General features: G+C 36.8%; 1 protein-coding gene across 2 annotated transcripts in view; it reads left to right on the top strand.

Moving 5' to 3' along the window:
* The window catches only part of LOC117163555 (uncharacterized), an 83,266-nt gene that overhangs the window by 56,944 nt on the left and 3,438 nt on the right, over positions 1 to 22,884 (top strand). The window contains exon 5 of one of the 2 annotated variants that reach the window (XR_013059204.1): positions 15,634 to 20,419. Coding sequence is in view for 1 of the 2 variants with exons in the window: in XM_033345937.2 (XP_033201828.1) it covers positions 1,643 to 1,860 (218 nt within the window). In the remaining variant the exon portion in view is untranslated. Of the gene's footprint in view, positions 1 to 1,642; positions 14,194 to 15,633; positions 20,420 to 22,884 lie in introns of those variants that run through there. The other variant, XM_033345937.2, reaches the window with a different exon arrangement.

The raw sequence follows: 22,884 nt of genomic DNA, 5'->3' as shown, positions 1-22,884 counted from the left end.
TTAATTTCATTCTAATCGCATCTAATTGCTATCTATATTGAAATATGCTGTTCGACTCTAAAGATGGAAATTTCTATATCAAGTTGTACACTTATGTATAATTAACGATTATTCAATTAGGATGAACTGAACTGTGTGATAATTTGCTCATGAAAGTAAGTTCTTATCGTCAAATCATCTTCCAACACAAAATTACACCTATAATTCGTAAGAAAGTTGAGTTAAAATTACATTAAGAAATTAAAAAATTGAACAATCAATAACAAAAGGAATAAGAGAAACGTCGTCGCTAAAATACTTCACAGAAGGTCCTCGCGCAACCATCCAGAAAATCGAGACAAATCGTCGATACAAGTTACATTTGCATTTCGTTTCCTGACAGTAACGCAACAAGTCCCCGCTGCCGATTCAAAGACGTCGAGAGCGTCGAAGTAGAACGAGTGACAGAGAAAGGCCATTTCTCTTTCGTTCTTTCACGTTGATACTTCCGATCTGTATCCTGAAAGCCGTGAAAAGGTGTTCTTGCGTTCAACGCGAAAGGCATTTTGTCCCGCTTGAATTATTAATTCAATTCCACAGCGAATCGATGCATGACCTTTCCAAAACTTCACACGCGTGGTAACATTCCTATGAATCGTTCGTGTGTGTATGTGTGTGTGTGTGTTTTTTTTTTGTTTTTTTGTTTGAGAGTGTTTGTATAGATCCTGTGCTAAGCTACGTGGCAAAAGATTGTATTTTAACATGTTTTGTGTCTGTAGGATTTTGTATCGATATCCATCTATTATATTATGTCATCCTGCAGGATTTTATGTTTATGCAGCGTTTAGTGATCGAACATATAGAAGTATAAAATTTTCTTAATTGTCTTTTCGCAATCCGCAATTCGACCGTTATATTGTGGAAGTTTAAACGTAGCGCAGACATCACCGTATCGTAGGTGGATCATTTACAAACGATACGATCCAAGTGCTATATGTGTTAGGAACGAAACTTCAAGTTACAAAATAGCTTGTGCAAGAATGCTTTCGGATAGTCTTTCTCGCGAAAAATTCCAATATTTCAATTTTTACCGTTGTTTTCATCATCCCGTTATACGGATAAACACATGCGAGCCAGCTTCTTCTTGGCGGAGGAATTCACAGACCAAAGGTACAAATTACCTGGACTTGATGAACGATACGATTCACTTAAATACTACGCGACTAATTGTAACGAACGAGATCTGAAGCTGCGAAAACGGCAAAGATCCTAATCGATTCCTAATTCCACGAGAGAAGCTCCAACATTTTCGATTCCTCCCATCGTTTCGATCGTCTCGTACGAACCAGTTTCTACCTCGTGAATAATGTTGCACCGACGAAAATTAGGAATTGCAAATAGCTTCTAAGACTAATAAATAGAACTGTATCCACTTCCTGCGAGTTAACATGCAGCCTTACACGCACACGTGCGCACGCTGGGGGCGGAGAGAACGCGAAACAGAATCGAAATTCGAATCGAAGCGAGAAAACAAAGAAAAATAGAAAAAAACCAAAAAAAAAAGAGAGAAAGAGATAGAAAAGAGAAAGCCAGAAATAGAGAGATGACGCGGCGACGCATTTTCGTCAGGCTTGCGCTGACCCTGTGGTTTCTGTTGTTGCAGAGCTGAAAAATTGGCGGATATCGCAAATATTTGAGAGACAGAGTAACACCGACGAGAGGAGGCGGTGCTCGTTGTGCGGTAAGGTCGTGTCGAACGTGCGCAATCACTATTACGTGCATTTCCCGGGAAAGTACGCCTGCCCGCTCTGTCCTGCGGTTTACACGCGTAGCGACACGCTGCTCACGCACACGCGTACCAAGCACGCGCACGCGCAATAGCGCACGCGTGCGTACCGACAACTGCGGATCTAGCGCGACGATCCTTTACAATCGATCGTATTCCAAAGGCTCTTCTTACCATCCAAAATGATATCTCCATATCATCGCGGTTACACGTTTTTTCGCGTTTTAGGATGAGTTTCCAGATTTTCGAAAGATGCAGCTGCTTTTTGATTATTTGTATTTTGGAACGGTTCTGGCTGATTTCCTGGTCTTCGTGGTTGAAAATGAGTGAAATGATTTTTCACTAGAAGCAAGTTGTTGCGTAGGAGAAAGGTCGACGTCGTATCGTTTCGTGACGAAGAATTTGTATGCGGTGTTTTCAGGAGAAATGTTAAGTTGCTAACTTAACTGGAAAGATGTAATGTTACGTACGAAGTATGTATATGTTTTTTTTTTCAATGTATAAGTACGTATTAGGTTTTGTAATGTTCGAGCTTGACAATTAAATGAAAGGGCGTGTCTAGAGTCTAAAACTCACCTTGCTACCACTCGTATGTGTTCAGATTAAAGCAAAGTGAGGTATAATGACAGAGGATGTATTTATCTAATAGGATCGTACCTCAGTGGCGTTCGTTAATAGGGTAGACGATTTATTCCTCTAGGTCGATGCTTCGGTGCGAAACACGATGTACGTAATGAATTTGTCATTTTGTGACTGCCAAAGATATTTCGTTACGTTGTGCACTTGTATATTTCGTTGAACTTTCATCGTGACACTTTAAGCGTTCAGTTGCGTTGCATTGCATTAAGATATGCCGTGAAATATGCAATGTTCATACATCTCTTCCTCGTGATTCGTGAAATTGCACGTATGGAAAGTATTACGTTGATTTTTCTTTCTTACAACATAATTAATAGACGTTCGATTTCTATATAGAATAAAGTTACGTTTTAAGAATTTGCATATATTTCTTCATATTATATACTTTTTATATTTCAATTTCTAGCTGGGTTTCCTAGAGTACGTTAGGTTTCGGGTAATTTGTAATAATATTCTGTATGTTGTAAACTGTCCAAAAACTCAAATGGATAATTATAGAATTTCGTATTTACCATTTCACCGGTTTAATTTCTATACAAACTAAATAAATGGTTTCAAACTGTGGATATATCATACCTGGTTATTCGATAGATATTCCTTCGTCGTTTCAATTTCGACTGATCTGCTGTCTTGTTCTGCTATTTTAATTTCCACGCACATTGCTGCTAAATACGCGAAAAAAGAAGTCGAAAATATAGAATACAAATTTTTCGTTTGAGGCTTTGTTTTCGAGAAAATCGACTTTGAATTTTCGCCCGGTACGTCTCGTTATAACGGATCTCACTGTAGATCGTTGTCTCGATGGACATTATCGCAGTTTCAGTTTGTTTTTGCCGTAACGGAAAATTAGGAATACATAATGAAATAATATGAAGTAATCATAAAGTTCATTATTACAAAAATTGCTGAAAATGTTGCCCATTCTGCCGAACACATACTTCTGCTCTTCTAATTAAATTTCTACGAACACTTTCTAACGTATTCGATCGTTTTAAAGTATGAAACGTGATAAAGTGCACGCGTACCGAGCGAAAATTCAAAGTCGATTTTCTCGAAGACAAAGCCTCAAACGAAAAATTGTTATTCTATATTTTCGACCTCTTTTTTCGCGTAGAATCACCCCCTTTCCGCTTGTACCACCAGTTACCAACCACCCTGTATATGAAATATAGAAGCATCTTTTTTAGGGATTCAATGACATATGAATCTTTACAACTATGGTGATCAAAATTTAATACTTGGAACATACGATATACATAAATTAAACATTCGCTTTAATATTTGATATTCTATTTAATTTTTACCTCTTTAATCGCATTCGTAAGTTTATGTAATTGGATATAAAAATGTTTCAAAGACTTGCGTAGGCTATATGTCTTGCAACTTTTGTATCAACCACAATTATATCATTCTTCCTATCACAAAGTTGCAAGTCTTCTACAGAATGAAGCACACGCTTCAAAGATTCACACAGAGATCTAAATAATCTATAGACACCATTCTGTCCTTTAAACTTCTACGTAAACCACGTATATCTACATTTGGATGATACGTGTAAGACACTCAGATGTTCTGTGTTATGTATCTTGGTATCTCAGCTTCTACCAACTTCCGTAGATCAATGGCGTCTTCGTTTCAAAGATTCATAGAGACGTACGGATATTCTATCCTGCTCCATGATCTTAACTCTTAAACGATCTAAATATCCACTGTCCTTCAAACTTCATTGCCCAAAGTTAGCTGTAATTGTATACAATTTTAGAAAGACGAAGAATTTCATAATTTCTAGAGATTATTTATAAATATCTATAGATATATCTATAGATATACGAGCTGCAATTCAAGGCTCAGAATTTAAAGTTAGTTTATTATTGGCAGAAATCTAAAATTGAGAAAACTTCTGCCAGTATTGAATATCATATTTTCTGTCGTTTCCTGTTATGTATAGGTTACATACACATAGAAATCTACGTTAGATCGTCGAATTTTTGTTATTTAATTTCTTCAGTTTCAGTCTATTTCATTCAGATATTCGTTCGTGGAAAGAAAACTCTGATAGCTGTGCATGTTAATGTTTTCATTAGCCGTAATCGAAGATTTCATAAGAAATGGACTTTAGAGGAAGATATTGTCTTCTTCTAGTAGTTGAATCATCCTAGAACGTATTGTCGTGTAAAAATTCGTAAAATTGAGCGAAGCTCGCTTTTAGTCAATTTAAGATCCTCGTGGGTCCAAGTGTTCGTTAGAAAGATATTCTCTCGCGCATTTAAATTGTCACTTTTGCCAAAGCAAACATTTTCCAACAATTTCCAGTTCTGCAATTTTCACAAATCTTAATCCACTTGTTTGGTATGCACCTTTGCATAAAGCTGTGTTATATCCTAAGCATCTGAATTTTTCATATTTAACTTGTAAGGAGAAGCGCCTGTTATAAATATTAATTCACGCGATTAACGAGAACATTTAATTACAATTCTTTTATACGTAGAGGTACGTATTTTCGCTGTAAGCCTATAAAAGGAGAATATTAGAGAAATTTTTAATATACGTTGCTATAAGCGCTCGATACTTATTTTGCATCTTATTTCCAGCTCCTTTGCTATTTCTAGGAGACTCGTGATATTTATATTCATATAACGTTACATCACAGAAAAACTGGTTATGATGGGAATTATTTCGCTCGTAAGGACTCGAGTTACCTGCATTATGCATTAAAATAGGTATACAACGCTGCTGGTATACGAACGGTTTTGCTAAAAAATAAAAGTAGTTTAAGGTTCATAATATCAGGCTTTATCAAATTAAAAAAAGAAAAAAAAATGGTAAAATATCTTAAGCCTTTTCAGCGAAGGTGTATGTATATTTTAAACATTCACGTAGCTACTTGAGTAGCGTGGTTAAGTTTAAGAACCAGTACTCTTAAGTTTTGTACAGATTAAACACAGTTACCCCTTCGGTAGTGATTGTATATGTAGGATAATATAAATTTAGAATTATAATAATCAACGCGTTTCATATTGTGAAAAAAAATTAGAGATGACGGCAGAATTGTGAAACAAAGCCAAAGATATATAGCGATATTTAATTATACAGACAAATTCTAATAGGGACTTTTCTGAACCCTAAATCTTTTTATGCGTACGTTTGCCTTGCTTCCTCGAATGTTTATTTTTACAATCTTGCTCTCGTTTTAAGAATAAAAAGATTTTTAATCGATAATTAACTTGTTTTAGAAGAAACTCTTATGATATGAAATTATTGATAATTAATTAAACAAATATTGGTAACTATTCTCTCACATTTTTCACAAATTGAATGAAATTTTTAACGGTGAAAAAGTATAATTAGATCGATAATGATATAAACGATATACAGCAGGGTTAATGAATTGTGGACGAATGAAAAATTAGAGTGATGTGATGAAAATATATCGATATTACATACAGCTACATTTCTGTTTCAATAAAAGACAATATTAACTTCGCTGAAACCACCTGCATGTTTTTAATAATAGCAAAAATAAAAAAACCCTGAAATCAATCATTTCGACGAGTCTGGCAGTTTTAGTATAACGTCAAACATGTGTTTTATTAATTAAATCTTTTAACAATTTGGGTCAATCGACACATATTTTAATACTTACGTTCAGCAATATACGCGCACGTGAAACCAACTTTTTTTAATAAACCTGTTCTTTCATCGTTTGTTCAATTAATTAAATAAATTACTCGCAACTCTGTAAGTGACTTATAATATATTCTAAGTTAGATGTAGAAAGGAAATATCGTTACCACACTGACGATCATTTCGTAATACAAAGACCTACATATTATTTAGAAGATCGAGTACACAGCGTAGAAGAATGTTTTCTCTGTCTAAAACAGGCGTGAAAAATCCATTGGACAATCCCTTCTTATAAACACAATTTCATGAAATTTCGTCTCTGAAGCGTTCAGTGTTTCTAATTCAGCCAGCTGTTGGAGGGCACCGAAAATCGAAATTTCTCAATCGTTTGCAGTGCCGATTCGCATCAACGTTCCCACCAAGGTGATATTAATTCTGAGACAGGCGGTGATTCGATTCGACTCAGCTTCCCAGCGGACCAACGTGCTGGGTCTAACATCGTAAATGTGCGAGCGGAAAATTTGATGGCCATACTTAAACGTTTTACGCTCTCCTAAACTCGACGAATTCCGCTCGGTGCACGGATTTCCTGTCCCACGGTTCGACGCGGCAACCGCGGGTCTTCTGATAGCCTGGCACTCTTAGTTTCAAACGTTATTACAAACTGGAAACGATAGACCAGCCAGCGACCGGGTCCCTTGTGTCGAGATATTGTCTGGCTCGCCTCAACTTAAACGTTTCCTTCGTATCGCGCCCGGTCTCGCTGTAAAACCGAGTGATTTCGATAATGGAAAATTTGATAAAGCTATGCTGAGTTTTATGTTCCTCGTGGAAACGATATTTTTCTGCTTTGTCGAGGTGGTTAGGCAGATCGATCGTGCACGTTGCTTTCGGTTAGATCCGCAAAATCCAAGCGAAATTGCTGGCTAAAGAATGTCCATGAACTTTCCTCCGACGTGTTTTTAATCTCCAGAAGTGGAAGTTTCATGCAACGTGTGACTCTCCGTAAAATCGTAGTTACATAAAGGGTGTTTCGGTAATACAGAGATGGAAACAGCGATTACGCAACTTTGATTGACAACAAACAATCAAATTTAACAAACTAATTAAATATAAGCGCTTTTGGTATCTGGTTTCCTCCGGCATAGTAAAACCTGGATTGCTCGAGTTTATTAGTTGTAAAAAAGTTGTAGTTTCGTACAGCAGGTGATAGTTTATTGCACGTTAGTTACGTATCTGTGTCTGAAAGATTATCTTTCTGAACGGATGCAAATATTCCTTAAAATTAGTAGATCCGCAGGATTACTCGTTTGATCAATTTCGTCGAACTTTATCAAATTTTTAACCCTGCAGCTTTGTAAAAGGGAAAAGGGACAGGCGGTGACTGTGAAATCGATAGCCCCTGACTTGGTAGACTGAAAATTGAATTCGTTTCGGCCTGTCCTAGATTTTTAAAAGTTCGTATCTCGCGTATGCTATGGTATGGTTCTTGTGTAACGTCAAACGTAGGAAATTAGCTCGTTAAAGAATGTAACAAAATTCGCTTCCCTTTTTATCAGTAATTATATTTCATTATATGAAATATATTCAGAAAATGACGAAACGTATCTCATAGTAAGAATCTCTTATTTCGTGCACCGTTTTAAAATACATTTTGTCAAGATCCATACATGTTAAGTTTCCCAGAGACAAGAGAAAATGTCAAAGCGAAAGAGGTTGTTATAAAATGTAAACGAACTGTACCTTCCACGTGCTTTTAATCTTTAGAATTTGAAGTTTTATAGATTGTACGATTTTCTGTAAAATTGCAATTACATAAAGGGCGTTCCAGTAATACAGAGACGAAAACAGCGATTAAGCAGCTTTTCTAATTAAACTTATAATTGTTGCGAAAGGTTTAATTAAATCTTTATTTGCTATACGCACGAGACTGGTAGAGTAAAAGGAGTAAAATGACATTCGTGTTGTTCTATGTCGAAAATATGGACGGAAAATAAAGTTCCATTAAACTCGCGCTACTTCTGCTGCGTTGTAGCATTTCACTTCGCGAAATGCAAATACCTTCGCACCAGCGTAAAATGAAACTTAATCAGAGCCTTTTAATGTTTTACGATATTCATCTGCATTCGCAGGTAGATTATAAATTTCAATTTTTCATGTTTCAAATTCTAATTTCCTACATTTCAATGTTCTAAATACCAATGCTCATTGGTTGGACATTTTACTATTTTCGTGGTTGGAATAAAAGACTTTTATCATCAAACTTCCAATCGCATACACAATCCGAATTTGAATTTTCTGCATTTAAATTCGCCACATTTCAATTTTATTTAAATTCCATAGGCAAAATTGAAATTCTGTTAATATCAACTTCGTCGATGGCAACGAGTATTGAAAAATACCTTTTACATCTCAACGCTCTGAATTACAAATGAACGTATTATATTCGCCACAGTACATTGCCTTAACACAAACACGCGAACCTATTCAAATCGATGTCCTCACCCCCTGTATCCATCGAAGCGTTCTAATCCAATCTGAGGAACAAATTCTCGCCGTTGTTCACGAGTTTATAAGAAGCAGACATTTAGTAGACACGTTGTTTAACTTGCTAACTGGGTCGTCCCTTAACTGCAAACTTTTATAATTACGGAATTGCAAGTTAACAGAAGCAAGTTAAAGTTGAAGATTTTCAAATAACATACAAAATAATCTGCAAAGGAAAAAGGGCGATTCATCGGCGAAAATTAATTTCAAAATCAACTGCAAAAAAATTGCTGTAAAATTATAGACGTATCTCATATAGTAGAAATTAATAAAAGATTTTGTAAAAATTTTCATGGATAGCATTATCCTGTTAGTTTCAAAAGGATTGAAGAAAATATCGAGATGCTGGGTACCGAATTCCAATGCGTCTTCGAGAGATTATTTCTCTCTTTGTCGATCGTGAATTTAGTAGTTCGTCCCATTAATAGCAGTGACCATGTGATTCGCACAAATATTGGTTCTTTCGTGACCCACGTTCCTCGCTTTTCCGACCGCTTTTGCTCTCTGGTTTCCTGAACGAAGGCATTTCGTGTGTATGAAACAATCCGATTACACGTTGTCCATGTTTGGAAGGGTTAATCCACACCGAGAGACTCGCGTAACACGTTGTTGGTTGTGTGATAGGATTAAATAGTTTGAAGCATTGATTTTTGATTTTTACGCAAAAATATTGAACGAGCGTATTCATTTTCGTACTTAGAATCTATTTAATAGAAATTTTTCATTTTAGAAGTGTCTACAGGGATAAAAAATTCTATTTTTACTTACGATATTCTGATTAGTAACTAAATACGAAATTATAAGAATTTCACAGAAGAAGATCTTCGCTGTGAACCTTCCTAATTTTTTAATTGACTCGATAGCCAGGCGACTTGAATTTTTCAAGTGTCTACGTAAATCTTCGAAAGCTCTGTTCGAAGAACGTTCCTCGTTTTTTAGTCGAAGAGGATAATGCGGTTAAATGGAAAGAATCAATACAAACAACTTTTGATTACGGAACTCTGAGAAATTGCCAGAAACCGCTTCGTTCGAAAGCTTCCCTTAAATAACGTTTGTTTCGAAGAAACAAAATACCTCCCTTATAAAGCATCTGCATCTTTCCTCCTTTTCTTATCGATGAAATTAATTTTTTAAACGAATAATTATAACGCAAATATTACTATTAACTGGCGAAAGTTGAACTTCCGATTTATATAAATCACGTTGAACATTTAACGATATATAAAATTTAACGTAAATAGAGTTTAAGCGAGAAAAGACGATGCGTATTGTGTTACTAACATCCCCATTAACTAACCATAATGGAAACGTCGTTAATAAAAAGAAAAACGTGCAGGATGTGTTTTAGAGTAGAATCCAAATCGTTTCGCTGAAATATAATTCTGAAATCGAATCATAGCGGTTTAAGTTAGACCAATGTTATCTTTCATAAAATAATATTCCGCGTTGATTATTACAAACAAAAAGTGAGTATATTTTTTCAAGGCGTGAAAACACAGAAAAAAGAAAGCTACACTACGTTTTAATTAATTATGAAACTAACGAGATAATATTTATTTAAATAATAAAATAGTAGGTAATTTAATACAAAATCTCAAAATTCTCAAAGATTTAACTTAAATCGCTATGATTATCAGCGCGGAAAATATCGCCCACTTCTTTAAACACCCTGTATTAATTGACGAACGAACAGGCGCATACTTAAAGAATTTTTAATTAACGAACGTAATTTGGCGAACGGTTCGGCCATATCTTTAAGACTGCAGTTGCAATGAATTCCGGTTTTATATCGTTTGAAACTTTCGCAAGCTTCCGCTTTAATATTCTCATCTGATGGTGTCATTTACCCGCCCAGTTTTTGCTCGTAAACTTTCGTCGATTAGCGACGTTTCCATTACGGCTTTTTAGAACGAGCGTCACTCGTTCGACATCTAAAATCGCAAAAGCACGATTATACGGTCGCGTTTTGCGATTTCGGTTCGCGTACAGGTTATTACGACACGCAGTTTAACATGAGAAGAACTAGCCGGGTTACTTTGGCCTATTAACGAATCGGCAAAAGTTATTATTAAGTTGTTTCATAAGTTCCGCCGTTCTTTGCTGTCGAGCAAATTTTCAGAATTAAATTTAGAATTCCGAATATAGCGTGATAGAATGAAAGTGCGGAGCGTAATCTGGAATTCTATCGCGAAGTTACCCGCGAAAACGTGACGTTACGCTTAAAAAAGTGTCTAAAAAAACATTAAAATAAAGAGAGAGAGAGAGAGAGAGAATTAAAAATGCACAGTAGTTCTCTGTGTATCGAAATTACTGTTTTCTTAATTGTGTCGGATCTTTAATCAGAAAAATTGGCAACGTGCTGAAAGAATGGCGAGCGAAGGATATAAATTTGATAAAAACAGAAAAAAAAAATTGAGATAAAAATAAAGTAACAGTGGAACTAAAAATATTCGTCGGAACGTACGGAAAGTGATATTTAAATTTATGGGGTAAGGGGGGAATGTTATACTCTTAAAGGAAATAGCAGACAGAAGAGATTCACTTAATTAACGTTAACAATGTAAAAACTAACAACGTGAAAATCAATGAAATTTCACAAACGTGACTCGTGATATTCTAAATTTTCCAAAGTTTTCGTAATTCCTAAAAATGTAAGATTTTACCAATTTTTTAACCAGATCTTGGAGAGATTTAAGGATAGACGTTAAGCATTGTTGGAGGAAGTTAGTTGGTTGGTTGGCAAGCTCGTTGGTCTAAAGTAATCGAACGGTAACTGTGGTTAACTGTACTTTTCAGTACTTGTATCTAGCAGCTATGTAAAAGTTTGTACGGTAAAAAATTCGAGGATATTTAGCGTTGCGCCGAGGACCTTCCATTTTGAGAGTTTTCTATCGGTAACGTTAGGTCTAAGCGAATTTACAAAACGATTATGGAGAAACTTGAATTGTATAAATGTATGCATATCTGTGGATTAATAGATATACGAAAATGTGGTTATGGAATAAATAATTTTCAAGATGAAAATAGTTGGTTCAAGTTTAAAAGCTTTCGACTGGAAGTCTGCGGGTACTTTGGGAAATTGATTAAGAATCGTTTAAGTATTTAGGAATACCACACCGACCAGATTATAACGAAAATCGAACTGGATGAGATTAATCGCTTTCTCGATAATTACAACTTTATTTTATTTCAGCACGTTGGAGATTAAAAATCAAACATTGTTTAGAAACGTATAAAATGAAAATATACATTTTCAATTGTCGACTAGAAATCGATTAAATCGATTAAAAATTCGAAGAATCCTTATTTTTAAAAAGAGCAATTGAAATTTAAGCTTCGTTCTAAGAGAAAAAAAAAAAAAAAAAAGAAATACATGGAAAACAATTAGCACACTTCGAAAAATCCTAATCGTAATTCCATCAAAGTAAATCAGAGTTCACTACCTACACAAAATTCATCCTTCCCCCAATGTTCACAATATTTCCCTCGGTTTTCCACTGAAGACGAAATTTCGTCGAAGAACGTGCGTGAACGATGGTTGAGTCGCGAAAATTCACAAGAATCCGAGAAGCAGTTGCTACTGGAGAGATGTGTGTACGAGAAAGTACTTATATATGTATGTATATAATTTTAGCGTGTATCACGACCGGCTCACGTGTAGTCGAGGCTCAACGATCAGACTCAAATAGGATTACTCGTGGCGCGTTGCCCGATAGATCGTGTGCAAACTTCTCCGTACATGATGTCGATAACCAGACGGCATAACGTGACGGTATAGTTGTGTTCACGCGGCACGGATTATCAGAAACGGCGGCGCCGTGGCAGAGCACCGCCTTCGAATAACTCTGGCTCGAGTGAAATATTCAATCGAGTCCGATACTCTATGTACACCGTCATTCTCTAGCCCTTGTTAACGATCGATCGCGTTTTACCACGCAGCTAGAACAGTTTTCCTTGCGACTAACGTCGTTGTTTACCATTTCAGATTAGCTTAGAGCTCGTGAGCGTTAGAGATTAGTACAACCTGCGATCACGAAAAATACACGAAGAAGGTTATTCCGTAGAAGTGGGGGGGGGAGGCAGAAATAGTTTACAGTTTATGAATATCGTTTGGCAATTTTATGCAGTGTTGTGTGGTTAGAGTTTGCTGAATCAGGATTTGGACAGGAGTGGTATTACTTCGAAAAGTATGATCAATTTCGTTGAGGCATTTTCTTCTCGGGTTATAGGAATGTTGGGAATTAAAGGAGAGAAAATTTCGAGAAATGGTAAAAAGAAAAGTTGAATTAAGTTTTATGATTGTTATAACTGGTCAGAGCATCTGGGATATTTCTTATGAATTTTAAAATCGAATTGAGATAATCAACAGGTTTCATCTGTTCGAATCTGACACTCCGGACATCTGTTTAATCCTTTTTCAATCTCTCGGAACCTCACAGACTACGTTCAGATTGAAAACAGGCAACAGGCAAAGTGTAAAGACCGGGCCTGACCAACTTGCAATTCATTAGATTCCTCGTACAATATTGGAGTATTTTTACCTTTTATACACACCTGTTTCCATATAGTTAGTGATCCTCTGTTAAGCTAAATTCGAAATTCTATTTCATTCGATCTTCCTTTATTTGTGACATATAAAACATATCTTTTTACATCACGCGTTAACTCGATAAAATCACACCAACGTAGACATTCAGCTCGGGAAATATGCAAATAAACGAAAATTCTAAACTCCTTTCGAAACTAATTTACAGAGTGTCTGATGTAGACTACGAATCATTTGAAATAGAATGTCGAATGTTGCTTAGACCTGAACGAACATCGCTACGATTTAAGATCGTACTATTTACCAAATGTTTAAGATCCCTCGACTCGCCACTCGAACCAATCACACAAATCCTCCTGCTCGAGTATGTTCCTCGATATATGTTTTCCACGAAATCCTACACACCACGAGAATACACGTGTTATCCAAGGAACAAGAAGCAGGTGAACGCCAGCCACTTATACCTTGAGCCACACCGGAGGACTTATCACCATAGCTCAACGATTCTACGACCGATACGATAATTCTTTCGGTATCGATCATCGTCTAGCGCAATCATAACTTTGCCACGTGCTCGTCAGAAGGATTAGAGGCGTACGGAAGCCGGGCACCGTTCTCAGGTAATCCCTCGATAATATCGGCAAACGTTCGAGCATTTTTCCTCGCCGACTGTGTCTATGGTTGCGTCGCTATGAAACGTGAGTATCCCATCTCGGCACGTTTGCCGAGGCTTCTGTATCCTGGAGAGATGATGCGAGAGGGATGACGCTTGTACGCGCGTGAATGAATTGTTGAGAGTTGAGAGCCTCTTTGTTTGCTGCTTCCATGTACACGTTGCCAGCTTTCACACACTTACGCTACGTATCTGTATCATACACAGGCTTACGAATGTATTCGAACTTTTGTAGAAAAACTTTTACGAGTATATCGTATCCGTTATGCGAAACATCTTGAAATTTGGAAATTTTCCTAACGTTGTTATGTTACGAGACTCGGCTGTTGTAATTATACTGGCAAAAGTTTGTCATAAATTTGGAAATAAAGAAATCATTAGATATTTGGTCCCTCAGTTTATGCGGCACTTTTTTTACGCTTTTTACTTTTTTTTTTTTTTGTTAAGCTATTTGAAATAAATTAGTGTTTCTTTTATATTGACAGACTTTAATTATGCGAATTTCATTCCACGCGGAACTTCGTAAATTGAGCAACTAGTGTATATGTTTCGTAGATATGGCAAAATCACATTTAAACGATCAATTATATCGCAATATTCGGTGGGACCGTATTAACAATAATTGTTGTGTGTTTATTCATACTGTATATTAAGTTTTTACTAAATATATGTTTGCAATAAGTGGCGCGTAATTTCTGTATATATTTTTCGGTTGGCTTTAAATGTTGCCAATATAGTCGTGATAGTCGTGTAGCGTTACTAATCAAATTTGAAAATGTTTCGTGTAACATACGTAGACATAAAAGTTTTCCATGGTAAGTGTTCATATAAATTCGTGAACCATTGTCACTTGCCCTCTCGATAATACAAAGATGTAGATGGAAAAATTCTTCCCTTCACTTTTACACAAATTTCTATCATAAATGTGATGTTATCACATTGGCTAACTCGGTGAATTTCGTGAGCTTGATTAGGAAGCTTCTTCGTGCCTTTATTATTGTCATTACAAGCTTAGAAACCTGAAGCTTGAGACGTTCTAATTGGGTTTCTCGTTGAGAAATGGCTCTAACCAACCAAAATTTGTAAACTCTACAGTTGTTATACCTTGTTACACGTTATAAGAGACTAAGAGTTTTCTTCCGGGAACAATCCCTGTTTTAGCAAACATTAATCATTTTAAGGGCTGCAAGAATTCAAGCCAGAAGGTCGACGTTTAAAATTTGATCAGCTTTTCCTCCGAAAACTGACCGGAAACCTACCTTTAACACCTTGACTGTTCTGTTATACGTTTCCATATTACACGAAAAGATGTTACGCGTTAATTCTCTAAAAAGTCGAAATGCCTTTGAACGTGTCGAACCGAGTCGTTAATAGCTCGTTATTGTAATTCGCACGACAGTAGGCGATCAGTTAAATAAAAGGGGCGCGCACCGAGACAGATAAACCAACGATCGAATGTTTGCAACCTACCCCATCGAAAAAAATGTAGAACAAATTCTACACTGTCTTGTCTTTTCACATACACACGGATTATCCTCTAATTGATAGCACACGCTACATTATGCAAGGCGTTCTGTATACCTTGCAAATATATCTTACATAACAGTCAAAGTATTAAACTTATGATATTTCCAAAAATTCTTCGCCTACTTCACGAACTATCGAGAGCGAGCAAGCAGACAGAAATACATACACACCAAACGCTCAAACAAGTAACGAAAGAGTAAAAAAAAAAAAATCAAAACCATCAAGAATCAAAAACAAAAAAAAAAAAAAAGAAAGAGAAATAGATGGTTAGAAAGGAAGCAAAATCGAAATGACGGCGTGTTGGGTTTTCAGGTATGGTGCCCAACGTGCCGGTCGGTCTTTCTTATCACGAGATGTTCGCCGTGTCGCTCGGCTCGCCGGCGCTGTGGAGATGCCGAGCCTGCGGCAAACAGGTGACCAATCGTTGGCACCACTTCCACATACACACCGCCCAAAGGTCCTTGTGCCCGTATTGCCCGGCTACATACAGCAGGATCGACACCCTCCGCTCGCACATACGCACCAAGCACAGGGAGATAGTGTTCGCCAAAGGGTCCTTATAGAGGACGCTGATTGCCCCGCGAAGGAAGAGGCCACCGCCACTTCCGCCTCCTCGTCTCTTCGACGACAGGCCCATCGCGCCTTTCTTCGGATTCGGGCTGCCCTGACCGAGCATTGACGCTCGATTTTTGAACCCTTATCTACGCGGAGAACGCATACAGCACTTTTAAACCAGACCTTCGACCGATCTTTTTCCATTTTTTGTCTCTGCGGTTTCCCTCGAAGGCAATCGAAATGTCGTTCGTTTGGGAAAATTCGTGGTTCGTTCTAGTACGATTGCTTTGATATTTTCCACGTCTGACTCTTACTTTTTCCAATGTAATTCGCGTATTATTGTCGTTGAGTGTCGGTAATGGCACCTTGACGGGTTCTTGGAGTTCTGAAGGCTTCGAAGCGAGGTACGAGTTTTCGAGTATAAACACGACGATAGTGGCACGGGGTATATATATATTTCGAAGTTATGGAGAGAGAGGAAGATTTTCACGCGAGGATGAGTGGTAATGCTATTCGGAGGATTCTCGCGTTTCAAGACCACGAGATGGAGAGTTCGAGAGTTGGTTCGAGGAGGCTTGAAACGGTAGAATCGTCAAGTGGATGGCTATGCAACGATATTCGACTATCAAATTCCTCCTATTACTCTTTAGTATTTAGTTCGTTCGTCGCGTGTGCAAATATTATCAGTGATGGGACGAGGTATATACTTGTAGTAAATGTTGGAAGAATTTATTGGAACGCGTGTGGTTTGGAAATTTAGAGATCGAGCGGAAATTGATCACGAACTTGGTGCATTTATACCGAGATATCGTTTTATCTGTAAATAGAGTCGCATATAAGAGCGTCACGAAAAAGTCAACGTTGAAAAGGTATCGCGATTTTAACTTAGAAAGAAGAAATCGAATTGCAAAGTGAAATATATTTAGTTGAAACGCCACTTTCAACAAACTTAAAGCGTTAAATTAAGCTGATTCGTTTCGTCCCATTGCTGGTTTCTACCGTTTAGAATTTCCACGCTGTGCTTCCTTCGAGGCACTTCAGCAACTCAAAGCTCCAAAAATGTTCAAGAAGCCTCGGGTGTTTAAAGATAATTTTAGTCGATTTTGGCAAGCTCGCGAAGGTTTCTCGAATACTCGAATTGATCAAACCTTCTATCAAGACGAGCGATTCAAGAATTCAATTTTTCACAAACAGAAAACAGCATAGTCGAGTGTCTGGACATCTCGAACTAGTTTTCCTTCGAGATATTTAGGTTCACGTTGGGGACAGTTTCTTGCGAAAAAGCATAAAGAAAGACGCAGTTCGCGGGGTAAATTCATGCAACGAATGATTTCTAATAGGTATGTTGAACGTTTCGTCAACTTCTCACTGCGACGTCTTTCCGATCGTCGGCGTGATCGCGTATAACCGAAGAGGAGGCTGAACTTGGACGAAGAACGATCAAACCAAGAGAAACCAAAAGAAAAAAAAAAAAAAGAAGCGGAATAACCGGAAATAAGGAGAAAGAAGGAAACACATTGATAGAAGCTGGCACGGAGTCCGAATTTTTGCGAGGACAATCGATCGATGATAGCGTTTCGAATGGTCTCCTCTGGGACAAAACGGTGCGGTGTTATTCTCGTTTCTTGAGTGGTATCGATTGTAGCTCTTCGCGTGTAGACGATCGTACAAATCGGGAGACACCGAAACTCGCTAGGATTCGTGTAAATAGTAAACGAAGTTTCTGTAGACTGGCTCGTTTGGACTGGACGGTGGTCGCGCGTGGATCGATCGATCGTCGATCGATCACTTCTGTTTCCCCACCGTTTTTGATTCTCTTAGTCGCGTTCGATCCTCCTTCTCTTCCCTCTTCAACTTCTGCGTCGATATCCCTAACTTTGGAACGTTCATCGTATCGTACGATCGTTCGAAAGCGGAACGAAAGATCCACAAACAAAGGATCTACGAGACGTTTAGATCTACGATTTCGATAGAGAGTGTCTGTAAAAACAAAAAAAAAAAAAAAGAAAAAAGCAAGAAGGGAGAATAAAAGTAGAAGAGAAAGGGGATAGATGCGACAAACGAATGTCCAACGAGCTTGAAAATTAAACGGTCTAATTCTTTACGCAATGGAAGGCTGAAACGCGCGCTGTGATTAATGAACACCGAAAACTCAAAGGGTACTACGAATTATGATTGCGGTCCGTTTAATCGCTGTTACGTGTATCTTAATGTTGTTCGTTTCGTTTTGAGCTGGTACGAGACAGCTCGGTTCTACAATCAAACGACAGAAGCAAATTTACAGGCGAGAGAAGGAAGGAGATATTTCTTCTCGAGTGTTGTTAGGTGTCGACAGTATTCGCGTACGTGTGTGCGATGTCGCTGAGCAACAATACGGAGCTGTATATAATTTGGAGAGGAACGGGTGTGTATTCGAGGCGATATCCTGTTCGGATTTCTTTTCGTCAAACTCTAGAAAATATGGATTTTGACGAGGATTCTTATACTTGTTCGTCGATACTTGCTCTCGAATCGACCTCGTTGCCCTCTCCATCGATACGTGTAATTACATTTCTCTTTGGACCAATAATCTTCGTCTATTAAAGTAATCGTTGTCGAGGCTCGTTAAAGTACCTAAAAACGAAGAAAAACAAACACAAGTACACACAAGTCTCTCGTCGGTGTAAGGATCTTCGAGCGTGTGGTTCCTAAGTTAACTCGTAGAGGGTCGAGTGAAGCTCGAGTCAAGTCAGCGTGGAAACTTATGTGATACCGTATTAAGGGCCGATAAGTTAAGCTTTTACTTTTGCGTGTTGCGTGTTATGATGTGGCAGAGAAAACGTGTTTCTACGAAGCGCGCGGAACGGAAACGTCGATGATGTTTCAAGTGGCAGTCGAAGCGGAAGCCACGTACGTCACCGCGTATACTTAGCTCCTTTTGTTTTTATGTATGATACAGTAGAACTCTATTTATTAATTAATTAAACGAAATTTTAGATCTAATTAATTCTCTAATCTGATTATTAATCAATTAAACTAAATTCAGAAATCGTTTCGGTTGAACTTGTATGAACTTTGAACGACGAATTACAAAAAGTATTTGCACATATCTTTATTCTCTAACGAGGTATCGATTTTTACAGTCGCATGAAAGTACTACAATTAATGGTATCAATCTTTTTTCGTCGTATGAAAATACTATTAATAAATAATACTTGGACCTAATTAATTAGTACGTAAATGCTATGATAAAAAATGTGCGAATAATTTTTGTAGTCACTGTATAACGCACATGTATTTCAAAAGTGTCATAACTCGGAATAATTCTGTCCTGCATTAGGAGAACGTCAAAACCGTCAAAGAGCAAATTCAGAGGCTAACAGTGGAACATTAGAAACGTAACATTTGACTATTATCTCCTAGAATCTATTTTCTTTTTTCCAATGTTATATGTTTACTAGATCATTCCTTTAATAATTCATAGAGCCACGTCACTTTTGAAATACCACGCGAGAAGTTCTTATAAGGAAAATTTATTTATTTAGAATTACGTTAAGAGGGTACCAAGAGAATTTCTCCTACGTACGAGCCATTCAGAAGTTACGTCGATCAACTACACAGATAGGAAAATAGAGAAATTACGAACTTTATTCTGAAAAACTTCCCTGGAAATACACATGCATTGATATTATTTCCTTGATAAACAGATTTATGAAAGTAAACAACCTGCTCCTGAGAAAGATCCTGGCTAACGAAATTGTGTAACGAACAGTTGATCGGTTTCGCTTCTAGGCAGCTCGTATAACGAACTATTTCTTCGTTGACGGTCTTAGATAAATGGAATTCCACTGTACGGAGATTCTCTGGTCATATTTATTCTCAAATTTAGCTCCGTTGGGAAGGTGAAATATAACTACCCTCGAGAACTATTCTGGAATCATCCGAGTGATTAGTATACACGTTGTCGCGTGGTTACTTCCGCTTCCGAGACCGCGATTAGCGCTCGATTCGGAGTTCCTCGTTTCGACGACGTGGCCAGCTGATCGAAATCGTTCCGCCCTGTGCTTTACGATCACTGTAAATGCAAAAGAAAAAAAGAAAAAAAAAATAGAATTGTGATGGAGACGAGCTGTCATCGCAATGACAAAAATAGAAGGTTGTGACGTTCGTTGGATGGACGCGGTATCGTCGAGTGGAACTCGTGCACACGACCAAAATGGAAGTAGAGTATACATGCATACGGACACGTACACTGAGACAGAAAGGCGTACACATAGAACAGGACACGAACACACATTACCTATAACGTATAAATATAAATATGGAACTATATATAGATAGGTAGATAGATATATACGTGTACACATCCACGTGTCGGCGGCCTGGCGCGTCAGAAATCGCGAATTCGAGCAAAGACAGTGTTTGACTGCCCCGGATTTATCGACCGTTCCTCGATCGATACCACGAAGAAAGGTGTCGAGAAGCAAATATCCCTGTTTCGTCCCACGACTACCGTAGACAACGGAGTAACTGAAGAACCGAGTTTCAACGCTCCAACAACTAGGTAAAGTTTCAACAATTTCCAGATGCATTACGTTTATATCCTTCGAGATTACACGTCGATGGATTTTTCTATCGATTTGTTTTCTTTCTTTATTTCTTGCGTATTACACGCGATATTATATTTCTTCCTCCTTAAAGTCGAATAATTATCGATATCGACACGTGTAAATTATTTTGACTCTTGAAATTACAAACCTGCGTGTGATTTCAAGATCGCACGTATCGTAACGTAGATTCGATGGTGGTTTCAAATTGTCTTTGATATCGATATGAATTTTTCTACACTTTAATTATCGTCGATATTGACATTAATTTGTAAATAATTTTTGTTACGAAAGTTTTGGATATTATTATTAGTAATCAACGAAATACTAGTAATTAATAAAGATTTTAAAGTAACAAGGTCTATTTATAGGATTTATAGGATTTACGGGATTGATATAATTGTTTCCTAATGTTCATGTTAATATTTTTCGTGCTAGTGTTGGCATATCGTCTCGAGATACGATATCAGCATCTGTAGATTACAGATTGATTTGATTTTGTAGAAATCTTATTTATATTAATATTTTTCAAGTTCAAATTGCGATGTTCATAAAACAATATTGATACCAGTATTCGTCAATCAGTTTTAATTTGAAAGATTGCTCGTTATTATGAAATCATAAGACAACTTCAGCGACTTTAAATAGAAACAGGACCTATTTTGCGTCTTTTAACGATTCTGTTATGTAATGTCCACAAAGAGCATTGAAAGATGGTAAGCTTGAACTTTAGAAACGTGGGTCGTAAAGTGCTTTCTCTTAAATGAAACATTTTCTTGTCACTTGTAATGAAACCTATACGAAATGTATTTTGAGATAAAATTGATGGATTAGCTCTGATAAATGCAAAGTAGAAATGAATAACTCTAATATAGCATGCAGTAATTTCATAAAAAAGCATACTTAAATATATGAAATTTGAAATAAAAAAGGAACCTATAAATTAAGATAATATTTTACAAACAAAAATGTATCACGAAGCTAAAGAAACATAATTTTTTGCAATTTTCGCAGAATTTCGCAGTTTTACTAATATCGACATAAACATCAGATGAGGATCAGTTTAGTTTTAGAAAGTTGTACTTGTTTTGAACTAGAAATTGATGGATTGGTTCGAGCTCGATCCCTGGAAGTTTCAAAATTTCAAGACCCCGATGTCTTTCTGTAAGCACTTTTTAATTAAAAAGTGATAAAGTGATGATCGATGATACTGGTATTATCACGTTTGAAGCGCAAACTGATTTTAGAACATGAACTTTTACATATTCTCGAATTAGAAGCTAATATATCGGCTCGTTTCACTTTCTCAAAGTCGGTCTTCTTTCAAAAGTCAGCGTTTTATTAAAGTTTTCCACGTTACCTTTTACTACGAGCTAATAAAATAGTAATTTAAAGTTTCGTAGTTTCTACCATCTTCATTTCGCCACGTGTATTGCAATTTTACGATATTTTTATATTTATTACGCTTTATAATGGAAAATACGTGCAATGATGATAATCTAAGTTTGAATTCTTCGAGTTTAATCTCATTACGTCGTATATTTTTATACTTTCTTTTCTGAATTCGTAGCTGCCACACCGAAGATGATTGATAGCGACATTAAATATTCTCACATAATGATATCAGCTATAGGACGCTTCTACATTTTTCTTAAACTTAGAATTAGCAAAAGCTTAGCATTTTTAAGTATACTCATCTTCTCTATTGAGATTTCGATAAGGAAAGTGACGTTTATCAGAGAGTACTGCTACAAACAAAATTTTTCTAATAAAAAGTTCAGATCTCGCTGCGTGAAATGAATTTTACAGAGAAAGCTTCGAACAGTCATATCTTTTCATAAAGTTAGAAAATTTGTTATAATGTTATAAAGTTATTTTCGCGATATAAAGCTATTTTCATAAAGTTTCGAAATATAGAGTAAATGATAAAGATTCGATATAGGTTGAGAATGAAATTAAACAGGATATATTTTAATAGAAACGAAGAGGATCAACTCGCAAGTAAAAGGAATTCCACTTTATTACGATTAATTCGTCCGAGGAAAATTCATAAAAGTAATTGAGCATTATTCCTTCCAAGGGGAGATGTTACTTTGCCCCTCAAACAAGTCAATTTTAGTATTTTTTATCACATTATTATTTATTATTATCCCTTTTTTTTTCTTAATAACTTTCTCGGGTATTTGTTATTAACAGAATCCAAGATGTTCGTGATGAAAAAGTTCCCTTTATCCTCGGAATGCTGCTTCGTCTCTTTATTCCGGCTACAAATTCATCTACCCTCACCCTTTGTCAAGTCTTTTGCTATTTATTCCTGCGCCAGTCTTCCTAGACGTAATTCATAATCGAACCCTTTTATCCTCTTAAAAGTAAAGTTACCCAATAATTGTCATATTTTTAATGAAAGATTTATCGTTGAAAC

This window comes from Bombus vancouverensis, chromosome 9 (assembly GCF_051014615.1).
Source record: "Bombus vancouverensis nearcticus chromosome 9, iyBomVanc1_principal, whole genome shotgun sequence".
Classification (NCBI taxonomy): Eukaryota; Metazoa; Arthropoda; class Insecta; order Hymenoptera; family Apidae; genus Bombus; species Bombus vancouverensis.
The sequence above is the reverse complement of the archived record's forward strand: the minus strand, read 5'-3'. Positions and strand labels throughout refer to the sequence as shown.